At 42.7% G+C, this 23,491-nt stretch overlaps 2 protein-coding genes across 5 annotated transcripts; one reads left to right on the top strand and one right to left on the bottom strand.

The window, feature by feature from the left end:
- The first annotated feature begins 5 nt into the window (after nucleotides 1-5).
- IKBKB (inhibitor of nuclear factor kappa B kinase subunit beta) lies at nucleotides 6-10,518 on the top strand. 2 transcript variants are annotated; one of them, XM_077789273.1, is made up of 21 exons: nucleotides 6-138; nucleotides 210-304; nucleotides 1,021-1,138; nucleotides 1,891-1,960; nucleotides 2,362-2,450; nucleotides 2,917-3,006; nucleotides 3,365-3,489; nucleotides 3,816-3,923; nucleotides 4,216-4,345; nucleotides 4,805-4,999; nucleotides 5,258-5,372; nucleotides 5,715-5,838; nucleotides 6,086-6,237; nucleotides 6,351-6,412; nucleotides 6,871-6,980; nucleotides 7,240-7,310; nucleotides 7,804-7,903; nucleotides 8,088-8,235; nucleotides 8,430-8,557; nucleotides 9,286-9,376; nucleotides 9,921-10,518. In XM_077789273.1, the coding sequence occupies exons 1-21, from the start codon at nucleotides 34-36 to the stop codon at nucleotides 9,987-9,989; spliced, it is 2,295 nt and encodes a 764-aa protein (XP_077645399.1). In that variant the 5' UTR covers nucleotides 6-33; the 3' UTR covers nucleotides 9,990-10,518. The 2 variants fall into 2 exon arrangements, with proteins under 2 accessions (XP_077645399.1, XP_021391594.1); XM_021535919.3 differs by having other exon boundaries at nucleotides 7,240-7,289; nucleotides 9,921-10,456.
- A 219-nt stretch (nucleotides 10,519-10,737) lies between these two features.
- VDAC3 (voltage dependent anion channel 3) lies at nucleotides 10,738-22,804 on the bottom strand. 3 transcript variants are annotated; one of them, XM_085559117.1, is made up of 9 exons: nucleotides 22,171-22,804; nucleotides 21,248-21,319; nucleotides 20,092-20,141; nucleotides 16,003-16,155; nucleotides 14,893-14,945; nucleotides 13,384-13,611; nucleotides 12,380-12,530; nucleotides 11,477-11,534; nucleotides 10,738-11,226 (listed from the first exon to the last, which is right to left on the bottom strand). In XM_085559117.1, the coding sequence occupies exons 2-9, from the start codon at nucleotides 21,312-21,314 to the stop codon at nucleotides 11,135-11,137; spliced, it is 852 nt and encodes a 283-aa protein (XP_085415243.1). In that variant the 5' UTR covers nucleotides 21,315-21,319; nucleotides 22,171-22,804; the 3' UTR covers nucleotides 10,738-11,134. The 3 variants fall into 3 exon arrangements, with proteins under 3 accessions (XP_085415243.1, XP_021391603.1, XP_077645402.1); XM_021535928.3 differs by having other exon boundaries at nucleotides 22,754-22,804; XM_077789276.2 differs by lacking the exons at nucleotides 20,092-20,141; nucleotides 21,248-21,319; nucleotides 22,171-22,804 and adding an exon at nucleotides 19,017-19,143.
- Nucleotides 22,805-23,491: the final 687 nt, after the last annotated feature.

Raw genomic sequence — 23,491 nt, 5'->3', positions numbered from 1 at the left:
GCGCAGGTCCCGCGGAGCGGAGCCGGGCCCGCCATGAGCCGCCCGCCCGCGCTGCAGGCGCTGACCTGCGGGCCCTGGGAGATGCGGGAGCGCCTCGGCACCGGCGGTTTCGGCAACGTCATCCGCTGGCACAACAAGGTAGGCGGTAGCCGGGCCCGCGGCGCCCCGGCTCCGGACCCGGTCTCAGCCCACCCTTACTATGTCCACAGGAAACCGGCGAGCAGGTGGCCATCAAGCAGTGCCGGCAGGAGCTGAGCCCGCGCAACCGCGACCGCTGGGCGCTGGAAATACAGATCATGAAGAGGTGAGGCGGGGCGGCGGTGTTCTCGGGCCGAGGCCGGTGCCCGCGTGGGCCGGGCCGGGCGGAGGGGTCGCTGCGCGGTGTCGCGTCGGTGCCCCGGGACGCGTGGCGGAGGCGGCCCTGGAGCGCGGATCTGACGGGTGCGCTGAGGGAAATGGTGGGAGAGGCTTTCGGCCGCTGGCCGCCAAGGGATCCCCTTCCGGGAGGTGCCCGGTCCGCTCGGCGGCAGGTGGGTGGAAGTTCACGCGTAAGAAAACTTCATACGGTGCTGCGTGAGACTCTTGGGTTTCACACTGCCGTCTTCGGCTCGTCTGCTGTGCCCTCAGCGCTACAACAACGCTGCTACCTAGCCGCTGCTTTGCTTGCCTTAACGTCTGTCCCTTGGGGTGTTGGATTAGCATTTTCGGGTGTAGTGGTCTGATTGCAGTTTGGGTCTTTTCTGGACGGTGGCAACAGACTGCCTTGCACTCCTTGCAAGAGTTGTTGCTGTACCTTCTAGACAGATCTGTAATGCATGTGTGTTGAAGAAACACACTGTCTTGCACGTGAAATGCTAGGAGTTTGAATGAGGCTAGATCCGTGAAATATGCAAACCTTCAGAATTCACTCATTTAATTTCTAAAAGGATTTGTGATCACTTTAGGTGATGACCAGGAGCATGTGAAATTGTATAGCAGTTGCAGAACATCATGCCTACTTGCCTAATTTTTGTTCCGCAGACTGAACCATCCCAATGTGGTGGCTGCCCGCGATGTCCCTGAAGGGATGCAGAAGCTCGCACCAAATGACTTGCCACTGTTGGCCATGGAGTACTGCCAAGGGGGAGACCTCCGCAAGGTGAGGTCCCTGGGGTGGTAACCAAGGAATGGGTCAGCTTCTAATCTTATCCTGGGTTTTCTGTTCTCTTAGAACCTTTGCTTTCACATCCTGAGGCTTCCTAATTCTATCATGGCATCACCAGTTGTTGGTGGATTGGTCCTTGATACTATGTTCAGCTTTTGAAGACTTAAGTGCTTTGTGAAACTCTTTTGGTTTTTTGGATGCAAGTGACACTGTGAGGAGTTTGCACATAAATAATGAGGGCAAGTGTAAGGGATGTGCAACAGAATATGAGTATGGCCAAGACCATTGTAGGGTAGGTGCATCTGTAGGCTGTACCCTTCCTTAAAGTGATTAACTCTTGTCTGTTGTAGGAAGAAATAACACATGATAGTTCTAATCCTAAGGCTTTTCTGACCTTTGCTGTAATCTGCCCATAGCTAAAACACAGACTTTAGGCCTCATATTGGAGTTGATATTGGCAGGCACAGGGGAAATGGCAAAGAGGGATGGAACAAACAGAAGGATTAGAATGGGATGACAGTGACTTTTCACCTACTCCTTTATTCTCCCATGCAATTAAGCTAAGGCTGATTTAATTATGAAGCTGTAATTGCTGCTGTCACAGGTCACACCCCATAGAATTTTGTGCTTCTGGAGAATTTAATTGCTGTTGCTGAAATTTCTTGTATCCCTGAGAATTTGCGGGACTGTGGGCTTCACTCAGGATAGAGGAAGGAAAGACTGCATTTTGTGTTGCTTACTTGCAGTACCTGAACCAGCTGGAGAATTGCTGTGGCTTGCGGGAAGAAGCTATTCTTATCTTGTTATCTGACATTGGTAAGTGGTAGCCTTCAGTTGTCTGAGCTATAGAAACCTTTTTAGTCCTGAATCAACTCTCCAAATATACAGCAGTGACCTTAGTGACTCAGTTTTAGACTGACCTTTTATGATCTTGATCATCTACCAAAAGTGTTGGGAGTCTGGGGAGGTCCTTGCCTACTGGAAGCTAGCCAGTGTTACTACAGTTTAAAGGAAGAATGTGGGGGAACATTCAGAGAGAGAACTCAGTTTGTGTCCAGAGTTCTATGATGCTAACTTTACACCTTACACTTAGTGTTTCATGGTATGTTTCATTGTACAAGGTTTGATGTGAAAGCCATAAATAGAACCGAGTCCTTACTGATCTTGTCTAGGTACTGTTACTTATGCTCTTAAAATTTCCTTTATGTGTGTCTCAGCTTCTGCTCTCAGATACCTTCATGAGAACAGGATCATCCACAGAGACTTGAAACCAGAGAACATTGTGCTGCAGCAAGGAGAACAAAGGGTAAGCAGGAAGCAGTTGTCTCTGCCTGCACAGACAAGTAAGCTTATAAGGAGCATGCATGTGCTTCATGCAGTTACATGGTCCCTCTGCAAGAGCACTCAGCCCAGGATAACACCTGTCTCAGGCCACTATGTCAGATGAATAGTATTCTGTGTGCAGCTAAGACATTGTATTAGACATCTGTTAACACCTGACATTTCGACTTTCAGCTATTAAGGAGAGAGCCACACTGTACTGATTGACCTAAGATTGGAAGGAACTAGACACATAACTGCTAAGTGTGCTATGACACCTTCAAATTCATTGTGGCTTAAGGAATCTACAGTAGCCTCCCATTTCTACTTCTGCCTCTTCACTAGCACCTTTCCTGTATAGCTTTGAAGAGCTGAACATTTTCTTTCTGCTGTATGATGTGCTTTTAACAGGATTTCGGTCTAGCACTCTTATTCTCTGTTGTGTGTTTCAGTTAATACACAAAATCATTGACCTTGGTTATGCTAAGGAGTTGGATCAGGGTAGCCTATGCACATCCTTTGTTGGGACTCTGCAGTACTTGGTAAGAAAGGAATTCAGGTATAAGAGCAGCTACTGCTTTCTAGTGGGGTAGAATTAATTGTTATCAAGTTTTGGGCTGGGATTAAGTACTTGCATGGTATGGGGTGTGTTTGTGGTGCTGAAGCAAGTGAAGGTGACTGTTTTTTGCTGACACTGGGTTTTCTGCTAGTTGCTTCTATTATGAATAAGCAGAAGTGCCAGTAACCAGGAATACTGCTCACTCCTAGAGGGAATTAAAGCATGTGAGAGGCAGCATTCAGTAATGTCTTTAATAATTTGTACAAATGTTAATGAGATGTTAAGGGATAGAGAAAGCTTAGAGCTGGGTGGCTTTTTCTCATGTGTGTAAACTGTACCAGGCTCCAGAGCTGCTGGAACAGCAGAAGTATACGGTGACAGTGGATTACTGGAGCTTTGGCACGCTTGCCTTTGAGTGCATTACAGGCTTCCGACCATTCCTACCCAACTGGCAGCCAGTGCAATGGTGAGTGAACTGTGGCTGGGTGATAAGTGGGCATGATGTGACTTTCCTGTAAACAGGAAGTATGGTGTCCCTTGATTCTGAGGATAATATCCCTATGTTCCTTGCCCTTATGGAAACTGACCCCTTTCACAGGAGTTTGACCCACCTGAGCAAGTTCAACATTCCTGATACTTGCTCTATGGGATAAGGGCTGACTCCTGCAAGGCAGATAACAGAAACCAAAGTGGCATCTGTATTATGTCTATCAAGAATAGCTTTAAGAGCCTACTAATTTACAGGATGGGAAAGGCAGGCAATTATTTCACCATTGTGCTTGCTTACATTAGGCATACAAAAGTCCGTCAGAAGAGTGAGCTGGATATTGTTGTTTCAGAGGACTTATCTGGAGAAGTCAAGTTTTCTAGCCGTCTGCCCTGCCCAAACAATCTGAACAGGTAAGTACTAGAAATTGCTGTGCTGAGATAAACTGATTCTTCTGCAAAAGGACCAAGATTATGTTATATGCTCTACTGTGTTAATCTGTGAATAAATTGAGTGCATGACACAGGCAGTACTATTATCACTTATCAGACTTGTATAGTCTTGGTTTCTGCCTTCAAAACACTACATTTGTGATAGAGAGAAGTGGGGGGGAGTTTTGTTAGTCCTCCCACACAGAACAGGCCATATGGTTATTGCAAATGCACTTTTACCTCTTCTGATCTCCTCCTGGTTTTTATTGCTCAGTGTTTTGTCTGGGAGGCTGGAGAAATGGCTGCAACTCATGTTAATGTGGCACCCACGTCAGAGAGGTACAGATCCTATGTATGGACCCAATGGGTGTTTCAAAGCTTTGGATGACATTTTGAACTTGAAGGTAAGCAGTAGGTCCATATTACCCCGAAAAGTTTTCTGGAGAGTAGTTGCCTGTATTCTGTGAGAGGAAAGGCTTGAATCATAGACTTAGGAGGAAGAGTGAGGCAGAAACTCGCAGAACTGTCTCCTGACAGCTAGTGACAGGTGCTTTTCTCTTGCTTCTTTGAGGACAAATACTCGCTGAGCTTATTAGGAGTAGTGAATAGCTTCCGTGAATGCTTAGTTCCATATTCTGATAGAGGATTCTACAGGTGAAGGTATTTAATTGCCATGTGGCCTCTCACTTGATGGAGGACAAGAACTTTGCCATAATGTTAGGAAGTAGCTGCAGAGTGAATTCTTGAGTCTGCTAAGTACTTTGAGAAGTTTTTTGGTGGTCATTGTCCCAGTCCCTTGATCTCTGCTCTAAGATGACCAATGTATCGTCAGCCTTTCTCATGCCATGCTACTCTTGTTGTAGTTGCTTCATGTTTTGAACATGGTTACGGGAACTGTGCACACCTACTCTTTGACAGAGGAAGAGACTTTGCAGAGTGTAAAGGCCAGGATTCAGTCAGATACAGGAATTCCAGAACAGGACCAGGAACTACTGCAGGAAGCAGGACTTGCATTGTTTTCTCAGAAGCTGGTCACTAAACATATAGCTGATAGCAAGGTGAGTCTGGATAGTCCTTTTCTTGCTTTTGAGTGAATCAGAAGACACTTCTCTCACTTTGGGATCACAGGACTTGCATGCTTTTGCCATGGTAACCTCACAGACCTGACAACCATTGTAGCATAGGTACCTATGCAGGTGCATAGGCACCCTGTTGCCTATGGTGTTCTTTGTTTAGCTGAGGAGGGCTGTTTTGTACAGTGTTACCAAGGCTTGCTTTTCCTGAGAAAACCTAGTTGGGTCTTTTGTCTTCTGCAGGTGAATGATACTGCAGCTGCAGACACAGACCTTCTCTTCCTCTTTGATAACAAGAAAGTTTCCTATGAGGCTCAGGTGGCCTTGCGTCCTCATCCAGAAAGTGTTGACTGCATCCGTAAGGACTTTCTCTGACATGAATGTGAAGGGCGGCGGTCTGTATTGAGAGCAGTGTCCATGTTCTGCAGTCTGTGTCATGTACAAAGAGTAGAGGGAGCTCTTACATCAAGAAGCAGTAAAACAGACTGTTATTAATTCAATTTATCAGAATAACTGAAAAAAGGAAGTGTTGGATTTTGGTATATTGGGGGAATTGCACAGGGGTTATCCAGCTCTAGGCTTTACAGGTGGTAACATACCCCTCAAAGGAGCAATGTTTTGGTCTGTTTTGTGATAACACAACTTTCTGGCTTCATGTTGATACATATGTTTCTCTTTTCCCCACCTCCTCTGTTTTCAGTTCAGGATCCAAAGAAGAATCTCCACTTTTTCCAGTTGCGGAAAGTGTGGGGTCAGATCTGGCACACAATCCGAATGCTGAAAGAGGACTGTAACCGGCTTCAGCAGGGGCAGCGAGCAGCCATGTACAGTGGCAGTTTCTCTAAAATACTTATGTCTGTCTTTGTGCTTTGGTGAAAGGGAAGACAGAAATGGGACCTTGTTGGAATGGGGAAGCCCATGATTATAAGCAATTAATGAAAAGCTGAGAGTTAACCCTTTGGCACAACTGCATTTGTCCTCACTGCTATCTCAAGTGTCTACTTTGGATGTAAGAGGAAGCCTGGTGGATTTTTATTTTTAGAGGCTAATCGGACCTTCTTGTCCATGCAGGATGAATCTGTTGCGTTACAATAGTACCCTCTCAAAGATGAAGAATTCAATGGCCTCCCTTTCTCAGCAGCTGAAAGCAAAGCTGGACTTCTTTAAAACAAGCATCCAAATTGATCTGGAAAAGTATAAAGAGCAGATTGAATTTGGAATTAGTGAGTATAGCATCTGGCAAACAGGTCTTTTCATGCCTTTTATCCTCACAAAAACACCTACCCCTTTCTCTGTGAACCTGAGAAAGCCAGTCACTCTTCTTTGATTCCTGTAGCTTCTGAGAAGCTGCTGTTTGCCTGGAAAGAGATGGAGCAAGCTGTGGAACTTTGTGGGCGGGTATGTTTCTAAATCTAACAGCTTATCATAAAGAAAAAGAGGCTTGTTTTTATTTTCTCTCCCCTACTCCCCCTTTTACTTCATTGTCCCTGCCTTAAATAGAAACTCCTTGTGTTTGGACTGATTCCAAATTTCACATTGCCTTGGTTTGTGTGGCACCATTTTTGTCCATTACTAGTACTACCTGAAGCTTATTCTGTTGTAAGACTTCAGGGAAAGAGGGAGGTCTGGGGGAAACCTCAGAAATGTCTTGGAAGTTGTTTTATCCAAGAGCACTGACCTAATTTCCTTGAATTGAAGTGACTCCTATTCTCATTTGTCTTTGGCCAAGGCTGCTGTTTGTGTCTTGCAAACAGCAAGAAATATGTGTTTAGAAATATGAATAAGAAAAGAAGAACTAATATGAGTGATAGTGTATCTGAGACTATTCTGTTGCTTGTGTTCTACCCTGCTTTCAGGAGGATGATGTGGACCAGTTAGTGAAAAGGATGATGGCACTGCAGACAGACATTGTGGACCTGCAGCGAAGCCCACTAGGTCGTAAACAAGGAGGAACACTGGAGGATTTGTGAGTTTAACTGCCTTGAGCTTCAGATGCAGGAGTGTTTCTAGCTAAGCTTACTTATTACAGGACAATGAAAGGGCTATTACTTCCACCCAAATTATTGGGGACTGGGAGGACTTGAGTACTGAAGTTGGCATTTTGATTAATCTGTCATTGGTCTGAAGTGGCAGAAAAGTATAGAAAAGATTTGAGTTCTCAAATTGTTTGTTCTTAATTTTGGTTCTTTGGAAATTCTTTGTTTTTTCCTGCTTTTTTCTTCTAGAGAAGAACAAGCCAGAGAGCTTTACCGAAGACTAAGAGAGAAGCCAAGAGGTAAAAGACACTTTATTCAAGGTCAGCTTGCTTTGTGTGGATAGTAACTTTGGAGATGTAGTAATGATCATTGAGAAAACTGTCTGCCTCCTAGACCTGCCCAGACACTAGCAGCACATGGGCTCTCCTGGACTTGCCTTTTTCTCCAGAGGGAAATCAGGGAGTCAGTTTCACATTAGGCCAGCTTTCCTTTCTTGGTGCTTTGTAAGCTGTTCTCTAAAATCCTCTGGAGCTCTTCGCAGAGCAGGCTGTTGCCACAAGCATGTGCTGCTGCTTCTGTGTAGGAAGGATAAAAGACATTGCTGTTCCTTTGATACAGTCCCAACTCTCAGTTTCAAATTTTTTACATTTTGAAGAAGGTGGTCAAAAATTAGTGTAATTCATCCCATGCAAATGTGCATATCCTGAACTTTGGATACTTCAGGATTGAAGCAGTAGTGGAAACAAGCCACTAAGAATCTTCTCATTCTGTCCTATAAACCTACCTTTCTGTGTAATACTGACTTCATTCCAGACCAGAGGACAAGCGGTGACAGCCAGGAAATAGTACGACTGCTCCTACAGGCAATACAGACCTTTGAAAAAAAGGTTCGAGTCATTTATACTCAGCTCAGGTGAGTTTTGTAGATTTTGTCCAGTTGAGAGAATGCATTCTCTCTTCCAGTGAGAGAAGGTTTAAAACTCAATGCATGTAGCTAATGAGATCTTGCAGTGTTACAGGAAATAAGTAGCTTTCAGAATGTTGTCCTACTACAGTGGCCCACAATGTGATCTAATAAGTTTTTATTTTTTTAATAGTAAAACTGTAGTTTGCAAACAGAAGGCATTGGAATTGTTCCCCAGAGTGGAGAAAGTGATGACTCTGATGAGTGAAGATGAGGAAACAGTTGTTAGGCTTCAAGAGAAACGACAGAAAGAACTGTGGAACTTGCTGAAAATTGCTTGTGTAAGTAAAAGAAAAACTCCACTTTAACCCAAGACTATAGTTTGTAGCATAAGTTACTGAAATAATAGTAAATTGAATATGTCCTATAGTTATTCTGAATTCATATTAAAGCCAAGTTCCAGGTTGTCTCATATTCTTGGCTGCTGAAAACTAGTGGAAATAACTGCACTCTGAATATTCTGTGTTTTCTTCAGAGTAAAGTACGTGGTCCTGTTACTGGCAGTCCAGAGAGCATGAACACATCACGTCTCGGTAGCTCGGGTCAGCTGCTGCTGCAAGTCCCTTCTGGAACATACAATTTATCAGACTCTGTAAGAAAAAGGTGAGGCAAAGTCTGGAGTTCTTCAGCTGCTAATGCCAGCACTACAAAGCTGGGCTTCCTGCTTTATGAAATAATGGCACACAGGGTTTCTCATATTTTACACTTCATGTTCAGCTTGCATTGTCAGCAGTCTGGGTTTATTTAGTAGTTAGACTTCCTGGGGCTTGCAAATCTTCCTTACAAAAAACAGGGAATCATGTATAGCTTCACTTCCCCCTGCCTCAGTAATAGCAGTAGTTTTTTGTTTTCTTCCTTTAATCTGAGATGGTTGGGCTCACTTGGAAGTACACTGCCAGCAAGAACTGTTGCAGCATTGTCATGTAAGGTCATAGTAGCTGAGCTGTATCACTGAGGAGACTGCTGTAACCAAGCTTGTGTAGTTCTGGCTTGCTTAAATGAACTGGGTCACCACTTGGAATGAGAGACCTTGGTTTGTTTACTTGCACATTGTTCCATCCTTAAGTTTATAGGTTTCTCAGCTTTTTCTCTAGGAACAGTGGTCCCACATAATGAGAACCCAATCCCATCGTGGAATACATTTCCTTTCTCCTGTGTAGTAACTCAGGGGCTGCCACCAACTTTTCAAGTTGCAGTATGAATTACAGGCCTGTGACCTGACTGACTTCAGTGTTCTGCAGCGTATCTGCAGGAAATATTTCTTGATGATAGGGGCAACATATCTTTAAACTGCCCATAGAAATTAATAGTGTAATAATTGCCCTTTTCAGTGAGGAGCTACTGCTGGAATCTCGGAAACTTTGTAGCCAACTAGAAAATGTGATGCATGACACAATGAAGGATCAAGAACAGAGTTTCTTGGTAATGTATTAATTTCTATAAATGGACTGGGGAAGTACATGGCTTCAAAGTTCTGCTTCTCCAACTTTGCTACCACTAATATAGCTAATTGAAATCTTTTATTTACTCTTGGACAAGAGGCAAGTAGGAGTTGCAGAGATAGGAAGAACCTGTTCCCTCATAATCTGTTGACTGACATATTCTGCTTGCCTACACTGGGAGCCACGTGCTGGGAATTTTTTGTGCTGAACAGTAAAGGATGGCACTTAGCCATTGTACAAAAATACTGCAAAACTGCACACAAATTTAAGATAATTGGGTGGCAGTACAGTGGTGGGCAGGGATGCTTAATTTAATAATGCAGAATATTAAAAAGATTGTAAAATACTAGAGTGCAAGTAAAGTAGGTTAAGTGTTTCCTTGATGGCAGTCATGTGGCTTATCATGAAATTATATTGACCAACTTGTTCACAGTGAATTTTTTTAGACTCATTAAAAAATGCTTTACTTTTATCCTAGAGAAAGCTTGACTGTAAGCTAGTGTTGAATTTCATTTGTTCTTTAGGCTCTAGACTGGAGCTGGCTGCAGCTTCAGGTAGAAGAAACAAACAGTCCAGGACAAACCGAGATGTAAAATCACTTTGGTTGCCTGTGAAGCCATGCTACTTTGGGAAGCCAACTGTGAAAAGCTGCTGCCTCTGAGAAGGGAGTATCAACTGCCTTCTTCTACTGTCACCAATTGCTTATGTGATACATACGGCCTAGTTTTTAGTATCCACTTGTGAGACACTTTTTCACAAAGATACAGTAGGGAATGCCTGCTCTTAACTGCTTGGAAAATGTTCTTAATTGTGCCTTAAGACAGCAGATACTCTGTCCTGATCAATCTTCCCTTAGGCATCAATCACCTGTGGCTGTTTTGCTGCATTTTAGGCTCTCTAATGAACAATGGACATACACCCAGTCACTGGTAGATTTCACCTTCCTAATGAACTGTGAACTTAATTTCTTAACTTTGCTGATTTGCACTTTTTTTCTTTATGTGTAATGGTTGTACTTACCTAATACTTGTTTCCTGTATGGGAACGGAATTATCTAAAACATGTAAACTTTTGGTTTGCTCTTTTTGATGCGCTCAATAACACTATAATGGAAAAAGTTGCTTTCACTGTGCAGGTCTCTAAAACATGTGAGGTGTAAGAATGCTACCCTAGAAACCACAGGAGAAGGAAATTTCAGTGTATAGGTATATTGTAACAAAGCATTTGCAGATTATCTATTAACTGTGCTTACAGTTGCATGTAAAGAAAAAAAAAAAAAAAAGACCAAAAAACCCAGCTGGATGGAAACCTGGTAAAGAGTCAACACACGGCAACCCTGTGTTCTGACCGTGACCAATTTATTTCATTCTGAGGTAACCCCAAATTTCCACTACAGCACAGAGACCTCCTTTTACAAAAGGCCGTGAAGTATAGGACATGCAAAATGCAATACAATAGTGGGGAGAGGTTGGATTTTCTTCTGTTTTTTTTCAAACAGATTTAAAATACAGGAAACTGAAATGTGGCACAAACATCACAACTTCTATGCATGCCTTCATGTGTCTTCCTTTGTTGTGCTGGCACACTCTGGACTTCAGCATTGGGTTAAAGTCATTCTTGGGAAGAATAGAAAGTTCACACTTCTTCAAATTTCAGAGTAATATTAAGGCTGAAATGCATGGGGTACACTTTTCCTTCATCTTCCAGAGCACCACCAGTTGTTTTACTTACAGCTGTGCTAAACTTCCAGCTCAAATCCCAGCCCGAGTTTGTGACCTCCAGCACTGAAATTCTTGGCGTCAACCAAGCCTGAGAGTGTCAGCTTTACACCTACAAAAGCAAGTCATGAGAACCATCATACACTGAGATCCCTGTACAGTGCTCTCTGCCTCAGCTACTTGACCTCACTAACGTGGCTTAGTTGCCACAGGAACTTGTATACATAGACATCCTTTACTTCTGAGTTTGTGTCAAGACTTCTAGCTCCTTTGTTCATCTATTCTGTTCTTAGGATGACAGAGAATTAAACCATAATGTAGTACTTAATGCTGTTTGCCCATTTGCAGTGAGAATTACGTACCAGGTCGGAGGACATGAGTGTAACCAATTCCAATAAGGCTGGCATTGTTCACTTTAGCCTACAAGAAAAAAAAAAATCATAGCATTTATAAACTGAATACTTACGTATTTTTACAGAAGTGTCCCAGTGCCCTGAGAAGGGGGCTTAGGCATTAACGCTCTTCAGCTACTTGTAGATGAACCTCTATTAGAATCTTTTCTCAGCAAATGGTAATCCTACACCAATTCTGCCTACACAGAATGCCATGCTGTTCTTCACTGCCTCCTCAATTACGTCTTTATATCCTTTAAAGAGCTACTTACTACAGTCCCTCAGAGCCTGTTCACATCACTCAGGAGTGATTTTCTTTTTTCTTCAAATGAGCAAGAAATACATGAATATGCAATCCCCTTTCTGAATTACTACATTTCTCATCTTTGCTTTTGGTTCAATGGTCCTGGAACTAATTGTTGCTTTGAAACATAAATGCTTGTTACTTCAGTTTTTAGTATTAAAACACTCACATGTCAGCTGACTTTCAAGGGTTAACTTAATTGTTTGCAGAGGGCTGTAAGCTCAGCTGAACTTCCACCATTGTAACCTTAATAGGGTTTTACATTATGGATTTCAGAATTAAAAGGACACTGCGTCCTTTCACTACCTTTTAAAATACATTTTGCAGCACACTAGCACACTATTCCAAGCACACTAGTCAGACTATTTCACTATGGACAAAGTTATATTTAGGACTTCTTTTCCCCCCATAATTTCACAAGTGTGATGTGCGAGGTCCCAGTTTACATTTTAACCACGACAGAAGCCAATTTGCAATCTACCATACTTGCTCAGTAACTAGTTAAAGCAACTGCTTTGTAACATGAATTTTCAGTATTTAGGGGAGCATTTTTGTAACAAAATTCTTACCACAACAGAAGACTTGTCATCCATTTGGTACTTTCCAGCAATACCGAAACGTGTGTTATTACTGCCAGCCGTCCATGCAAGATTGACTGATGTCTCAACCTTATTAGTAACCTTCTGATAAATAGACCCACCAAACTCAGTGCCATCATTCCTGTTTGTAACAGATGCAAGTGTGTCAAGCCTTGCCTTGTTTAGTAACTCCTTAGATTAACCTTTCCCCACAGTCATTTGATCATTATCTCCTAAACTGAACCAAGAGATCCAATACTTCCCTGAGCCCAGGCTCACTACTTCCTAGCTGGAGCTGGCAGACTGCTTATATTTTACACAAAACATGTTTTGCTTTGCAGAATGGAACACGACTTTGCAATGGCCAGAGACCTAGTTTGAGGTTCTGACCAAAAAAACCAACCCACCCAGATAAGTGGCAGTGGTTACTGCCACTGTGTAGTAACACATAAAGGAGTTACGGGAATGAAAAGACTGAAAACCATGTTGTTGCATTACAATTATTTAAATACACCATCTTCAAAGCATCTCAGGCCATCTGAATGCCAAGACTACAGCTATGCAGAGATGACAGCTGGAAACAATGCTATAGCTGCCTTTCTCCTTCATCTTGGCCATTTCTGAGGGAGAAACTTTCTGTCTGATGGAGAGGGTGAGACGGTACAATAGTTTATCTGAAGGCTTTTTTTGTCTCATGCCATTACAGAAATTAAAGCTAACAGTTGTTAATTACGAATTACCCATAAAGGGCCCTTACATCACCATTTTAGATATACAAACCCCAAAATTACTCTGAAACAAGGTGTCAAGACAGCCAAGAGATGGGAAGTTGCCCGTATTTTAGTTGTACTGGAAATGAAAACACTGAATATAAATTAACTGGAAACAAATCAGCATCCCCTTCCCTTCACTCACCTTTGACCTAAAGCCTTTACTGCTAACTATTCCTATATTGTGGCTCCTCTGTTGTTTTTCTAGGCTCAAGTAATACTTACACACTAGTGTGCAGCTGAAAGTCTCCTGCCTTATATCCCAAGGCAAAGTTACTTTGTGAAAGCTTATACTTGGTTGTATCATAAGCCATCTGGTAGCCAGCAAGCCAGCCTTCATAGCCCACCACTGCCCAGCCATAAATGGTTGGTCCAGAGAGATCAATGTCTACGTTGCAGCCTACATGTATATAATCTCTTTTGTAGGTGGTCTTCAACTTTCCACTCTTCTTCCTGCAGAAACACGCAGTTTTATCCGCAGTAGTATACAAGTATGTAATATATGTAGTTTGATTCCAATATGTATGTTCCTTAAGGCCAGTTAATGAAACTACTGTATTCCCTAATCAAAACTTAACTGCTGCTGAAGAGGGCACAGGATAAGGATAATGGTATCAGGTATATTCACCTGGTGCTGCTTTTCCCCTACCACCTCAAACTCCACACAATCCTAAAGAAGCAAGAAAGACAAATTTGTTTCTCCTTAATGCTTTAAAACCAATGTGATTTCAATTTTTTTTTTCTCTGTGAGTGTAATGCATTATAGCATCATCAGTTTTTTTCAGGAGCATCCATAAACCTGCATCAATGGCTGTCTTTCAATGAATTTTTGTCTGTTTGGTTCTCTCCACTGTTCCTTCCTTGTGCAGTGCCTGCTTTCCTTTCTTCACTGCTGAGTACCAGTCTCCTCAACCAAAACCTGATTTTTTCATCCTCCAGACATCATCCACTTAGTCTGCCTTTTCTGTCCCTCTCATGATACCTCTTCCTCCCTCCGACATGTGTCTCTGTTGGTTTTGCTACCAATTAAAATACAACTACAACAAAACTTTACCACCTCTTTAATTCTCCCCCCAGCCTCCTTTCTCTTCCACTTAAGACATGGCAGAACACTTGTGCTGCCTGTCACTCACACCTAGGTCTGGGGTCTCATTTTTGACTTAGCTTCCAATTCCTCATAGCCAAGCAGTATTTCAAACTCAAGAGTCTTCTGACAGGCTCGCCCCATCAATAAATACCAGTCTTTATTTGCAAAGCAGTCTCAATCTTTGTGCATTATTCAGACATAAACACCACTCCTTTGCTCTACTACATACCAAATTTAAGTACATGAGAATTGAGAAAGACAACTAGGTGCTAGTCCACTGCCCATTCTACCTCCTCATTCAACTCCACACAGACATCTGGCCAAAAGCATCAGTAAAAATAAAAAAAAAGGTTTACTGACTTAAGACTGCCAAGAACATGAAGACCTAGTCGTTTAAGGGGAGAGTCAGAGATTAGTACCTACTGCAGAACAACAAATTTACCACTGGCCAAAAAGCTGAAGAATGCTTTCAACCAGAACTTGTCCTTCTGAGTTAAGTATTATCCACTGCCTGCAGAAGATTCTACAGTGACTGCAGAATCTTCTCCAATAAATGCTGAGCTTTTACACAATGAGCAAAGTAAGTATTTTTAGAAGTTATGGGAAATTCTAGCAGTCTGTAGATAAAGGTAATAGAAAATGTTTACCCTGTGTTTGGTACAAATGTAGTGTCAAGAGCCACCTTCAACCCTTCAGCCAACTGCAAAGAAAAATACACATTTGCTCAAAAATCAGTTGAAACATAATTTCTTATATTCCACTACTAGAATTCTTACTTCCTGTCTAAAGAGAAAACAAAATAAATAGAACTATGTCTCCCTCATGATTTACAATGAAATCTGAAGATGCTGCATGATGAAGGAGTAAAATGGGACTTTTTCTTCCCACAAGGAAGCCCTTTAACAGCACAAACTCTGTAAAACCTTCCTGTTTTTACATACAGGAAGATGACGCATCTAGCGCTGACAACAAGAAAATTATTCACAGAATGATGACACAAAGAAAACTGCTCAAGTCATGTTTCCTTACTCTTTATAGTTCAAACAGTCCATACTGTAGCTAAAAATCTCTCTCATAATCTACAGATACTCTGTTAAGACACAGTACTTCTTTACAGGCTAAAGCACATACCTGTCTCATTTTCCCCCACCTTTGTTACTAGCTAGACAGCACTTTCCGTTTTAAAGCACTGATGAAAGTATAAACATGAATGGCCATACATGGCAGATGGCACTACAGAATTTTTACTATCTTTGGCATCATTACCTTATACTTGAGGCATTAAGTCAAAGGCATAAACCTATTAATGTCAAAAAGAACTGTGTCTTGAGAGTGCTGCACGCAAGCAACCCTTTGTGTAAGCAGTGCCAAGCTGCAAACATTCACCTTTCTCTTCAACCTTCCAAAATATATTCAGTCTCAAGGCAGCCAAACTTGAGTTCTTATACATTAAAGCATTTAAAATTATGAGTCCTGTCTTTGGTTTCTCTGCCTGGCTGCAGCAGTGACAGCTCTACATAGTTAGGTTCATTCAATTAGCTAGGTAATTCTACACACCTGTAATTGCAGTAACTATACCCCCAAATCATTACCTAGCACCCCCCACTCCCAGCCTGTGTGTTCTGCAAATACATGTAAATTCTTTTAATACTCCAGATACTTTTGTGCAATTTTCATTTCTCTAGTGTTTTCTGTTCATCTCAATACAGTCTCATACCAGTTGCAGACACATTTCCAAAGTATCCATTTGGTCTTACTTGATTCTCGACAGAAATTTCTGTTCCCAGTGTGTTATCTGTGTTCCACTTCTGAATGAATGTAAGTCCATGGTCTTTCTCCTTATATTTGGTCTCCAGACTGCCTGAAGCCTTGCCTGTGTCTGTGTTGGAAGAACCAACTGCAGTGAATTCCTGTCAAAAGCACAATATCACAGAATCACAAAACAGTCTAAGTTGGAAGGGAGTCCAACTCGTATGTGAACGGCCCATATGGAGATCGAACCCGCAACTTTAGCGTTATTAGCACCAACCATGCTCTAATCAACTGAGCTAATCAAAGGGTTTAAGTAGCTAATCATGATTTTTAGGAATCTTTATATTTAATTGCATTCAGTTTTGCTACTTGTCAAGTGCCAGGACTCACACCTTTAGGCCTTTTGACAGAACCCTCAAAATCATCATCTTCCTCTTCCCTATCCCCACCAAAAATTATTTCATTTGCGTCACAAAATGATACTCCTTCTGGCATCTCTGTTCTGAGTATTTCTTTTATTTAGGTGTACTGATAGAACCTTGTAACTTGCCTAGGTTGACAGAAGCCCTGTTACACCAAGACCTGACACCTTCATTCACTTCTCATCATGCGAGTTTGATTACTTGCTACCCTGCATCTTAACTTTACCACACTTTTTCCCAAGCTTATGCATCAAAAAAATCCTTTTTCTGACTTCCACTGTCAAAGCAGTAGTTATTTCAACACTCCACAATTTGCTCTGTACCTTCACGTGACTCTATATCCAGATATAAAAAGATACTTCTTGGGATACAAAGCTCTATATATTCCTGGATTTTTCTTCACAATTTCCTCTAATTCCCTTTATCGTCTTACTAGTATTGTCCCAACTGTGGATGGAAAAGCATCTGTTGCAGTCCTAGAAATCCACTCCCCCTTAAGAAAAGCAATCCTACATTCAAGTTAGGTGAATAGCAAAAAGAAAAAAAGACTTTTCTCACATTTCTCCAAACATCTTTTGTGTATCTGCATTTTAGTCATTTCCCCCCGACATGTTTCAGCAGTGAAAATGTTTTCTGGAGAACTGATGCTTTTCATACCAACTACTGCACCCTAACATTGTGGTTCCCCCTACCATTTATGCTATTGTCATTTAGACTCTTCATATACTGTGGTGATGACTTTAGTATCTTCCCTCACAACTTCTCTTTCATTCCCTCAGCCAGTAACTCCACTTCAGAAGTTAAGTCACCCTTCATAAGGCACCTTCAAATTGCAGACCTTTTCTCCTTTACAGTATCAGACAGTAACCTGACCAGAGCACCTTGACATTGCTCTGTCAGGCTGGTCCTTCATTCAGTAGTGTAATGAAACAACTTTGAATTTTGTGTAACATGTATTTTGTAATATGCTATTCGGTCAATTCTTCACACACCAGAGCTTCCTGTTATTTATTGGACTTGAAATCTCAATATACATCTCTCCTGGAATAGGTCAAGAGGTAGGCTACTCAGTCTTTCATGCACAGCTGAATATTAAGCAGTGAATAGGCACACTTCTATAGTAGTAAGCTCAAGGTGTGTAAGAAGCGTCTGACAACTGCTCTCATTTCTTATCCTCAACTCTCCAATATTTCCCTTGAAGGAAGATAAATAATCTCTCACTACATTTACAAATTTTCTCTCTCTTGAAGCTTAAGTATTGAAAGATACAGTGCTTAAGAGATGGCAGGATCCATTTCCAACATATACAAGCTTTGGAACCCTGACTTTCCATATCCTTCTCATTCCAGGACTGTATTCCTGGATGTACATTACTTTGACATTTCTGAACTTTGCAGAGTATACAATGATACAAAGACTGTGTTTAAACGGTTGTTTAGTGCTGGGGAGCTGGGTCACACTCCTTACACACAGTTTGGGGCAGTGAGGGATGCTGGGGCAAGAGGAGACACTTACTTAAGATAATGCACTCCTGCAACAGCACAGAAGTTATTATAACATATCTAGCCAGCTACCAGAACATGTGACAGAAGTCAGGATGTGTTAAGACTACTTTAAGACATAATTGCTATAGTGTTCTAATGTCACTTCCACAAATTCAGTGTAAAGATGTCTCAAACCGGCATCACAATTCGGAAGTAACTTTCTTCTAATCTTAGAACAGGAAACTGATTAAAAAAGCTTGGTTTCTTTCTCAGATCAAGTAAAGGACAGACTGTAAACATTTGTCTCAAAGCCACAGGAAATAAAAAACCCTGCATTGTCATATGATCAAAAGCCAGAGCATTCTGTTAGGCGTCAAGAACTCAATCTGCTTCTGGATTGAGAGAGAGAAGTCTGCTGCCATCAGTCTTTATCTGTGTAAATTAGAACATCTCACCAAACCATAATTTCTTGAAGTTTTTGTAGCTGAAAAATCAAACTCATTCTGGCTCCATGTCACACGCGAGTCTGCATCAGCAGTTAAGCATGGCTTCTCATTGTCCTTCTAGTTTATGGTGCCCAGCATCTACAGGAATGCCATGCCCTTAGTAGGCAAAACCACTTGCAATCTATGAAGCCGTTATAATCAATAGACACTATCACTGTTGTTTTCTAAGTCCACAGGAAAAACACCCAAACATTTGTGTCAGAACAATCTGAGGTACTATTAGTATCCATGTATGAATTAGATCTCACGCTTTGTTTCTAACTTCATCTCCATCCCCAAAACTCTATTATTGTTGCATCAGAATCACTAACAAGCTCAAAACCTGAAGCAACAGACAACTGTACCAATACCATATCTAAATTGTTTTCTCTCTTGCTGTTTTTACAGTGTTCTTGTTGTGGACTGTTGGACAAAGATTGCAAATGGCTTTACATACATGGATCATACAACAGATCTAGGGCTATGGACACAGTCAAACTGTACAACGTGAATAACAACACAACTAAAAACAATTCAACACTTTACAAATGACTTAGTATGCAGCACAGAAAGTCTTGTCAGACAAAGCAATGAAGAACCAACATGTCAAAACAGTCATCATTCTTACCAACTGGATAAACATCCAGAGAAAATTGCATGGAAAAGAAAAAGCCCATTTTAGAACTTAATACAGTTGTTCATGTTCCATCACAATCAGAAGACAGCATAATTAACAGCACATTATTTGAGAATCAAAACTTCCAGCCAGGAAAACTGCCTATGAAGAGACATCAGTAAGCAGAGGTAGCCATAGTATGGAGACCACATAGTTCCTTGTGTCCACATGTTCCTGGTGCACAATGCAAGTAATTGTCAATAGCTCAATCAAGACAGAATGCAGTAATACAGAAGTAAGGACTTACACCATTTGCACAACATAAATGCAAGAGAAGGAGGGAGCTCAGGCAAATACGGTTACAAAGTAGGCTGAGAAGCAACTTGTCTTACCAATCAGAACAGCACTGAGAGTAAGACATGCAGAACTCAGTCAGTGTAAGAAAAATATTATCTAGTAAATAATTTATGCCTGTGGTTAAAGACCAAAATTATGACACCCATTCCTAGTTTTGCCAGCCCTCCTGTGAAATTGTGAGGAAGCTCCATTTCTCCATCGTTAAAATGGGGATCAAAAGATATTCTTGTTACTTGGAATGCTAAAGCTCACTTAAGCTCTCAGATTCTACATACAGGGTACTGCAGGTCTGTTTTCAGTTTTAATTAACTCCTGAATTTTAAGCACAGTGGAAATGAGTGAAAACACAGTTAAGTTAAACTCCAGTGCTTACTTGACCCTTGACCTCTTGGATAAAAGTCCCTCTGGACTAAAATTCCTATGAAAACAGTAACCACAGAGAAACTCAGCTGCATTCATAAGTAAAAATGAGAGCTATGCAAGGTGAAGAAACTCATGTTTGGGATGCATCAATGGAACAGGCAGGAAAGTAACTACAAGGTGTATGAAAATTCTTGCATGCCATGGGAAAAAAAAGTACTGCTACATCAGCTTCTCAGTCAGCTATGAGTTTTAAAATGAGAAATGAAAGAGAGAAGCAACACCTGCTAGCAAGTTAATGCTTGTTATCAGTTCAGGAATTTGTCCTTCCACTGCTATGCTGGTGATGTTGAAAGTCCCAAATACTTACCACCCCACAGGAAGACTTGGTCTTCAACTCTAACTTGACCATTCCAAATCCTGAAAATAAAAGCACACAGCACCTGTTTCACTGAAAGATATAAACAAGGCTTATTTTCAACACACCCAAAGTATGTCAGCTAGGGTACACTGACCTGAATCAGTTTTCATGTTTAAACAGTTGTTGATCATCCTGAGGGTTACAAGGATTATGGGAAGAATGATTGAAGGAATTCTGACAACTCAAAGCAATTCGCCTCATAATTTATAGTCATAACAGATACCAACCATGAAGTACCTCCACCTTCTGTAGCTACCAGCAGTCTAGGACCCATCAATACAGTTAACCATCTCTTCTGATTTACTTAAGTTTACATTTTATTTCTGATTTGGGGGCAGGAAATTTTTCTTCTCTACTCCAAAACAATATGTTTCAACTTACTTCAATCAGTGCCATATACAGAAGTACTACTGCTTTCTTCCTTTTCTGTCTGCTCTGAATCTAGGGAAATATCTAGCCCTCGCGCTAAGTAAAAAAGCTTGAAGTAACTGACTCTAAAGCAGGGAATTTGAGTTCTTAGGAAAGCCTGAACTCCAGGGTGGGAGAGACCAGACCACAGTGCATTTTAGTTTTATGTAGCATATGGATTTGTAATACAAATGAAATCTTTATTGCACACAAACTCAGATTAAAAAAAAAAAATTAACGCTTTCTAGTACTGTTTCCAGAAAAGGGACAAATGCAAATACTGTGAAAATATCTGCACACCAGCTTTAATAGGCTATTCTGATTAACATAAAGGTCACTCTTTCTCAGAAACCTGTTTACTGCCACATGTGGTCTCCTACAGCAATCCACATCAGTATCCCTGATTTGATGACTCTAAATAGAAAAATCAGAAGGTAAAAAAAGAAGGCAGCATTTTTCAGAGACTGTTCTGGAGTGCATATTAATATCAAACCTATAATCTTCCCCTCGAACTCTTTGCCACTGCAGTATTATCATAACACATGTCCAAAGTTCAGAATCAGAAGGGGCTAGATGCTCCAGGGCTCTGCTGCTAAGGTATTAGGGAATGTCTGAGGTACTTGTGTTCTTACAGGGATTTTCAAGATGCCTAAGGGAAAACTATGAAAGGTGATCAAACCATCCTTATCTTACTTACCATATCCCTTGTTGAAAACGTCCCTGGCAGACTTTCCCAAGTCACAGTATGACGGTGGGACAGCCATTGGATCTGAAACACACACAACACTGTAAGAATCCTAGCTCTAACAGCATAAAATGTAAACTATGTCCAAAGCATTAATAAACATCTATGATTAGTAGTCTTTGAATACATCACCAATACAGAACTGTCAGATCTTTGAAGAATGTTCATCAAAGTCATCCTTGCATCACTGTTGCTTTGTCCAAAACAAGCTTCAATTCAACAAATTAAAAAAAAAATTATATAAAAAAAAAGAATTTAGAATCACTGAACCCCAGCTATTACATTCCACTATGCATGCTGGCCTCACAGTCTTACATTGCAAAAAGAACTCACAGGAGCCTTATTGCTGTTCTGATGATGAGGAAACATTGCTTTTGTGACAGGACCCATTCTGAAAGGGACCTCAAGTAGCAAACAATGTCAACACTTAGCAATTCCAAAGGAAAACAGGTCTCGCTTCCATCTGCACTTGTGACTTCATAGAAAGCTTTTTCAGAGATGTGAAAAACAGGAAAGAGATCTCTGTATACTATCCAGTAGCCATCAGTGAGTATTTCTGCACTGTGCACACAGAGCAGCAAAAACTAAATTTGCTAATGGGGGTACATTTCCTAATACTGTTACCACTACATAGAAGAACATAGCTCAAACGGATGGGAATGTAATATTGCAGGACAAATGATACCTTATTTATTAGTTATCACAATTTAGGGATTCTGCATCACAAAACCCACAGTAAAAAAGTAGGCAAACTCTTCCCCAGTGGAAAATTAGTCTTTCTCTTCTAAAATAAGTCTACGGAAAAAAAAAAACCTCCCCAAACACCACCCCGCCCCGCAAAAGAAAAGAAACCTTGCAAAATAAATAACAATAACCGTGAGGCCGGTTTCATGTTTCCTGACGGATGTGGCGGAGCCTTGCCCACGACCACCGCCATGCACCTTTGGCGGCGGAGCCAGAAGGGCGGCGGCTGCGCGGCCCCGGGAGCGCGAGCGTCGCCCCCGCCCCGCACTGCCCGCGTAACGCAGCGGGTAACGGAGCGGGCGCGTTCCGGCGCCGCTTCCTCTCCACGCTGAAATGCCGGCGCCGTGGGAACACTCGGTCCCAGCCGCCGCACAAGTTCGTGCCTCCCGGCCGAGAAAGCGGAGCAGCTGGAAAAACCCCGGCCGCCTGGTGTCAGAGAGAGAGCCGGCCCGCGTCCCTGGGATGCCCTTTCGGCAGCCCGGGGGCCTACGGGCGAGGAACTGCCGCCAGAGCGAGCGGCCGGCGCCCCTTCGGGCCTCTGGCCCAGCCCCGCCGCGGCAAGGTGACTCGGGGGACGCCCGCCTCCGCCTCGGCGAGGTCCAGAGGACGGCACCGGGCTCCAGCCGGACAGCACCGCGAGGCGAGGCCCGGCCCGTCCCGGCCCTACCCCGCCCCGCCGGCTCGGCCCGGCCCCCGCCGCGGCCCCGGTGCTACCTGCCGCCCGCGCTGCCTCCGGTACGGCTCTCGGCGCCCCCCCCCGTCCGCATGCGCGGCGCCACCACTGCGCATGCGCCCAGGCTCCGGCCCCGCCCACCCGTGTCGGCTGCCGCCGCGCGGCCCCGCTCCGTCCCGCGCGCGGCCAAAGCGTGGCGGGAGCGCGCGTGGGAGTGCGCTTGGCCTCCCGCCGGAGCGGAGAAAGGCTGCGCGGCAGCCGGAGCCGCCTCCGCTCTCGGCGATACCAAGTTGTGCTTCGGAGGGACGGGGGAGGCCTGCAGAGGTATTCCGTGCCACAGGCCCCGCGCCCAGGGAGCTGCACGGCAGCCCCGCCTCACCCAGCCTGTCAAGACTCCAGCGGGCACTAAAGGTCGTCTCAAACCCTTCACCTGCCTTATCAGCCAAACCTCCTTAACTCACTGTCAGCCCCGTTGGGAACTTCTGCACAGACAAACCCCTTAGGGCCACTATAGCCCTGAATCAAAGGAAGGAGACAGGCCCACCCAATCTGAAGGTAAGACTCCAACTAGGGCAAAACCAAACACTGACATAATAGTGCAGCTAGTGTCGTTGACAAAGCTCAGCTGTTATTCTGCACATAAATAAGGTTGTCTGTGCACCCAAACAAGAGTATAGTACATGCCAAATTACACAGATTCCCTGTGATAAGGTTCACAACTTTTGCCTCTCATGATTACCAGACATCTTGCAGTCTAGTACAAGTCTAGATGAAAAGCC

This window comes from Lonchura striata, chromosome 22 (genome assembly GCF_050655825.1).
Source record: "Lonchura striata isolate lonStrDom1 chromosome 22, ASM5065582v1, whole genome shotgun sequence".
Classification (NCBI taxonomy): Eukaryota; Metazoa; Chordata; class Aves; order Passeriformes; family Estrildidae; genus Lonchura; species Lonchura striata.
Note: the sequence above shows the minus strand (reverse complement) of the source record. Positions and strands in the feature narration are given on the sequence as shown.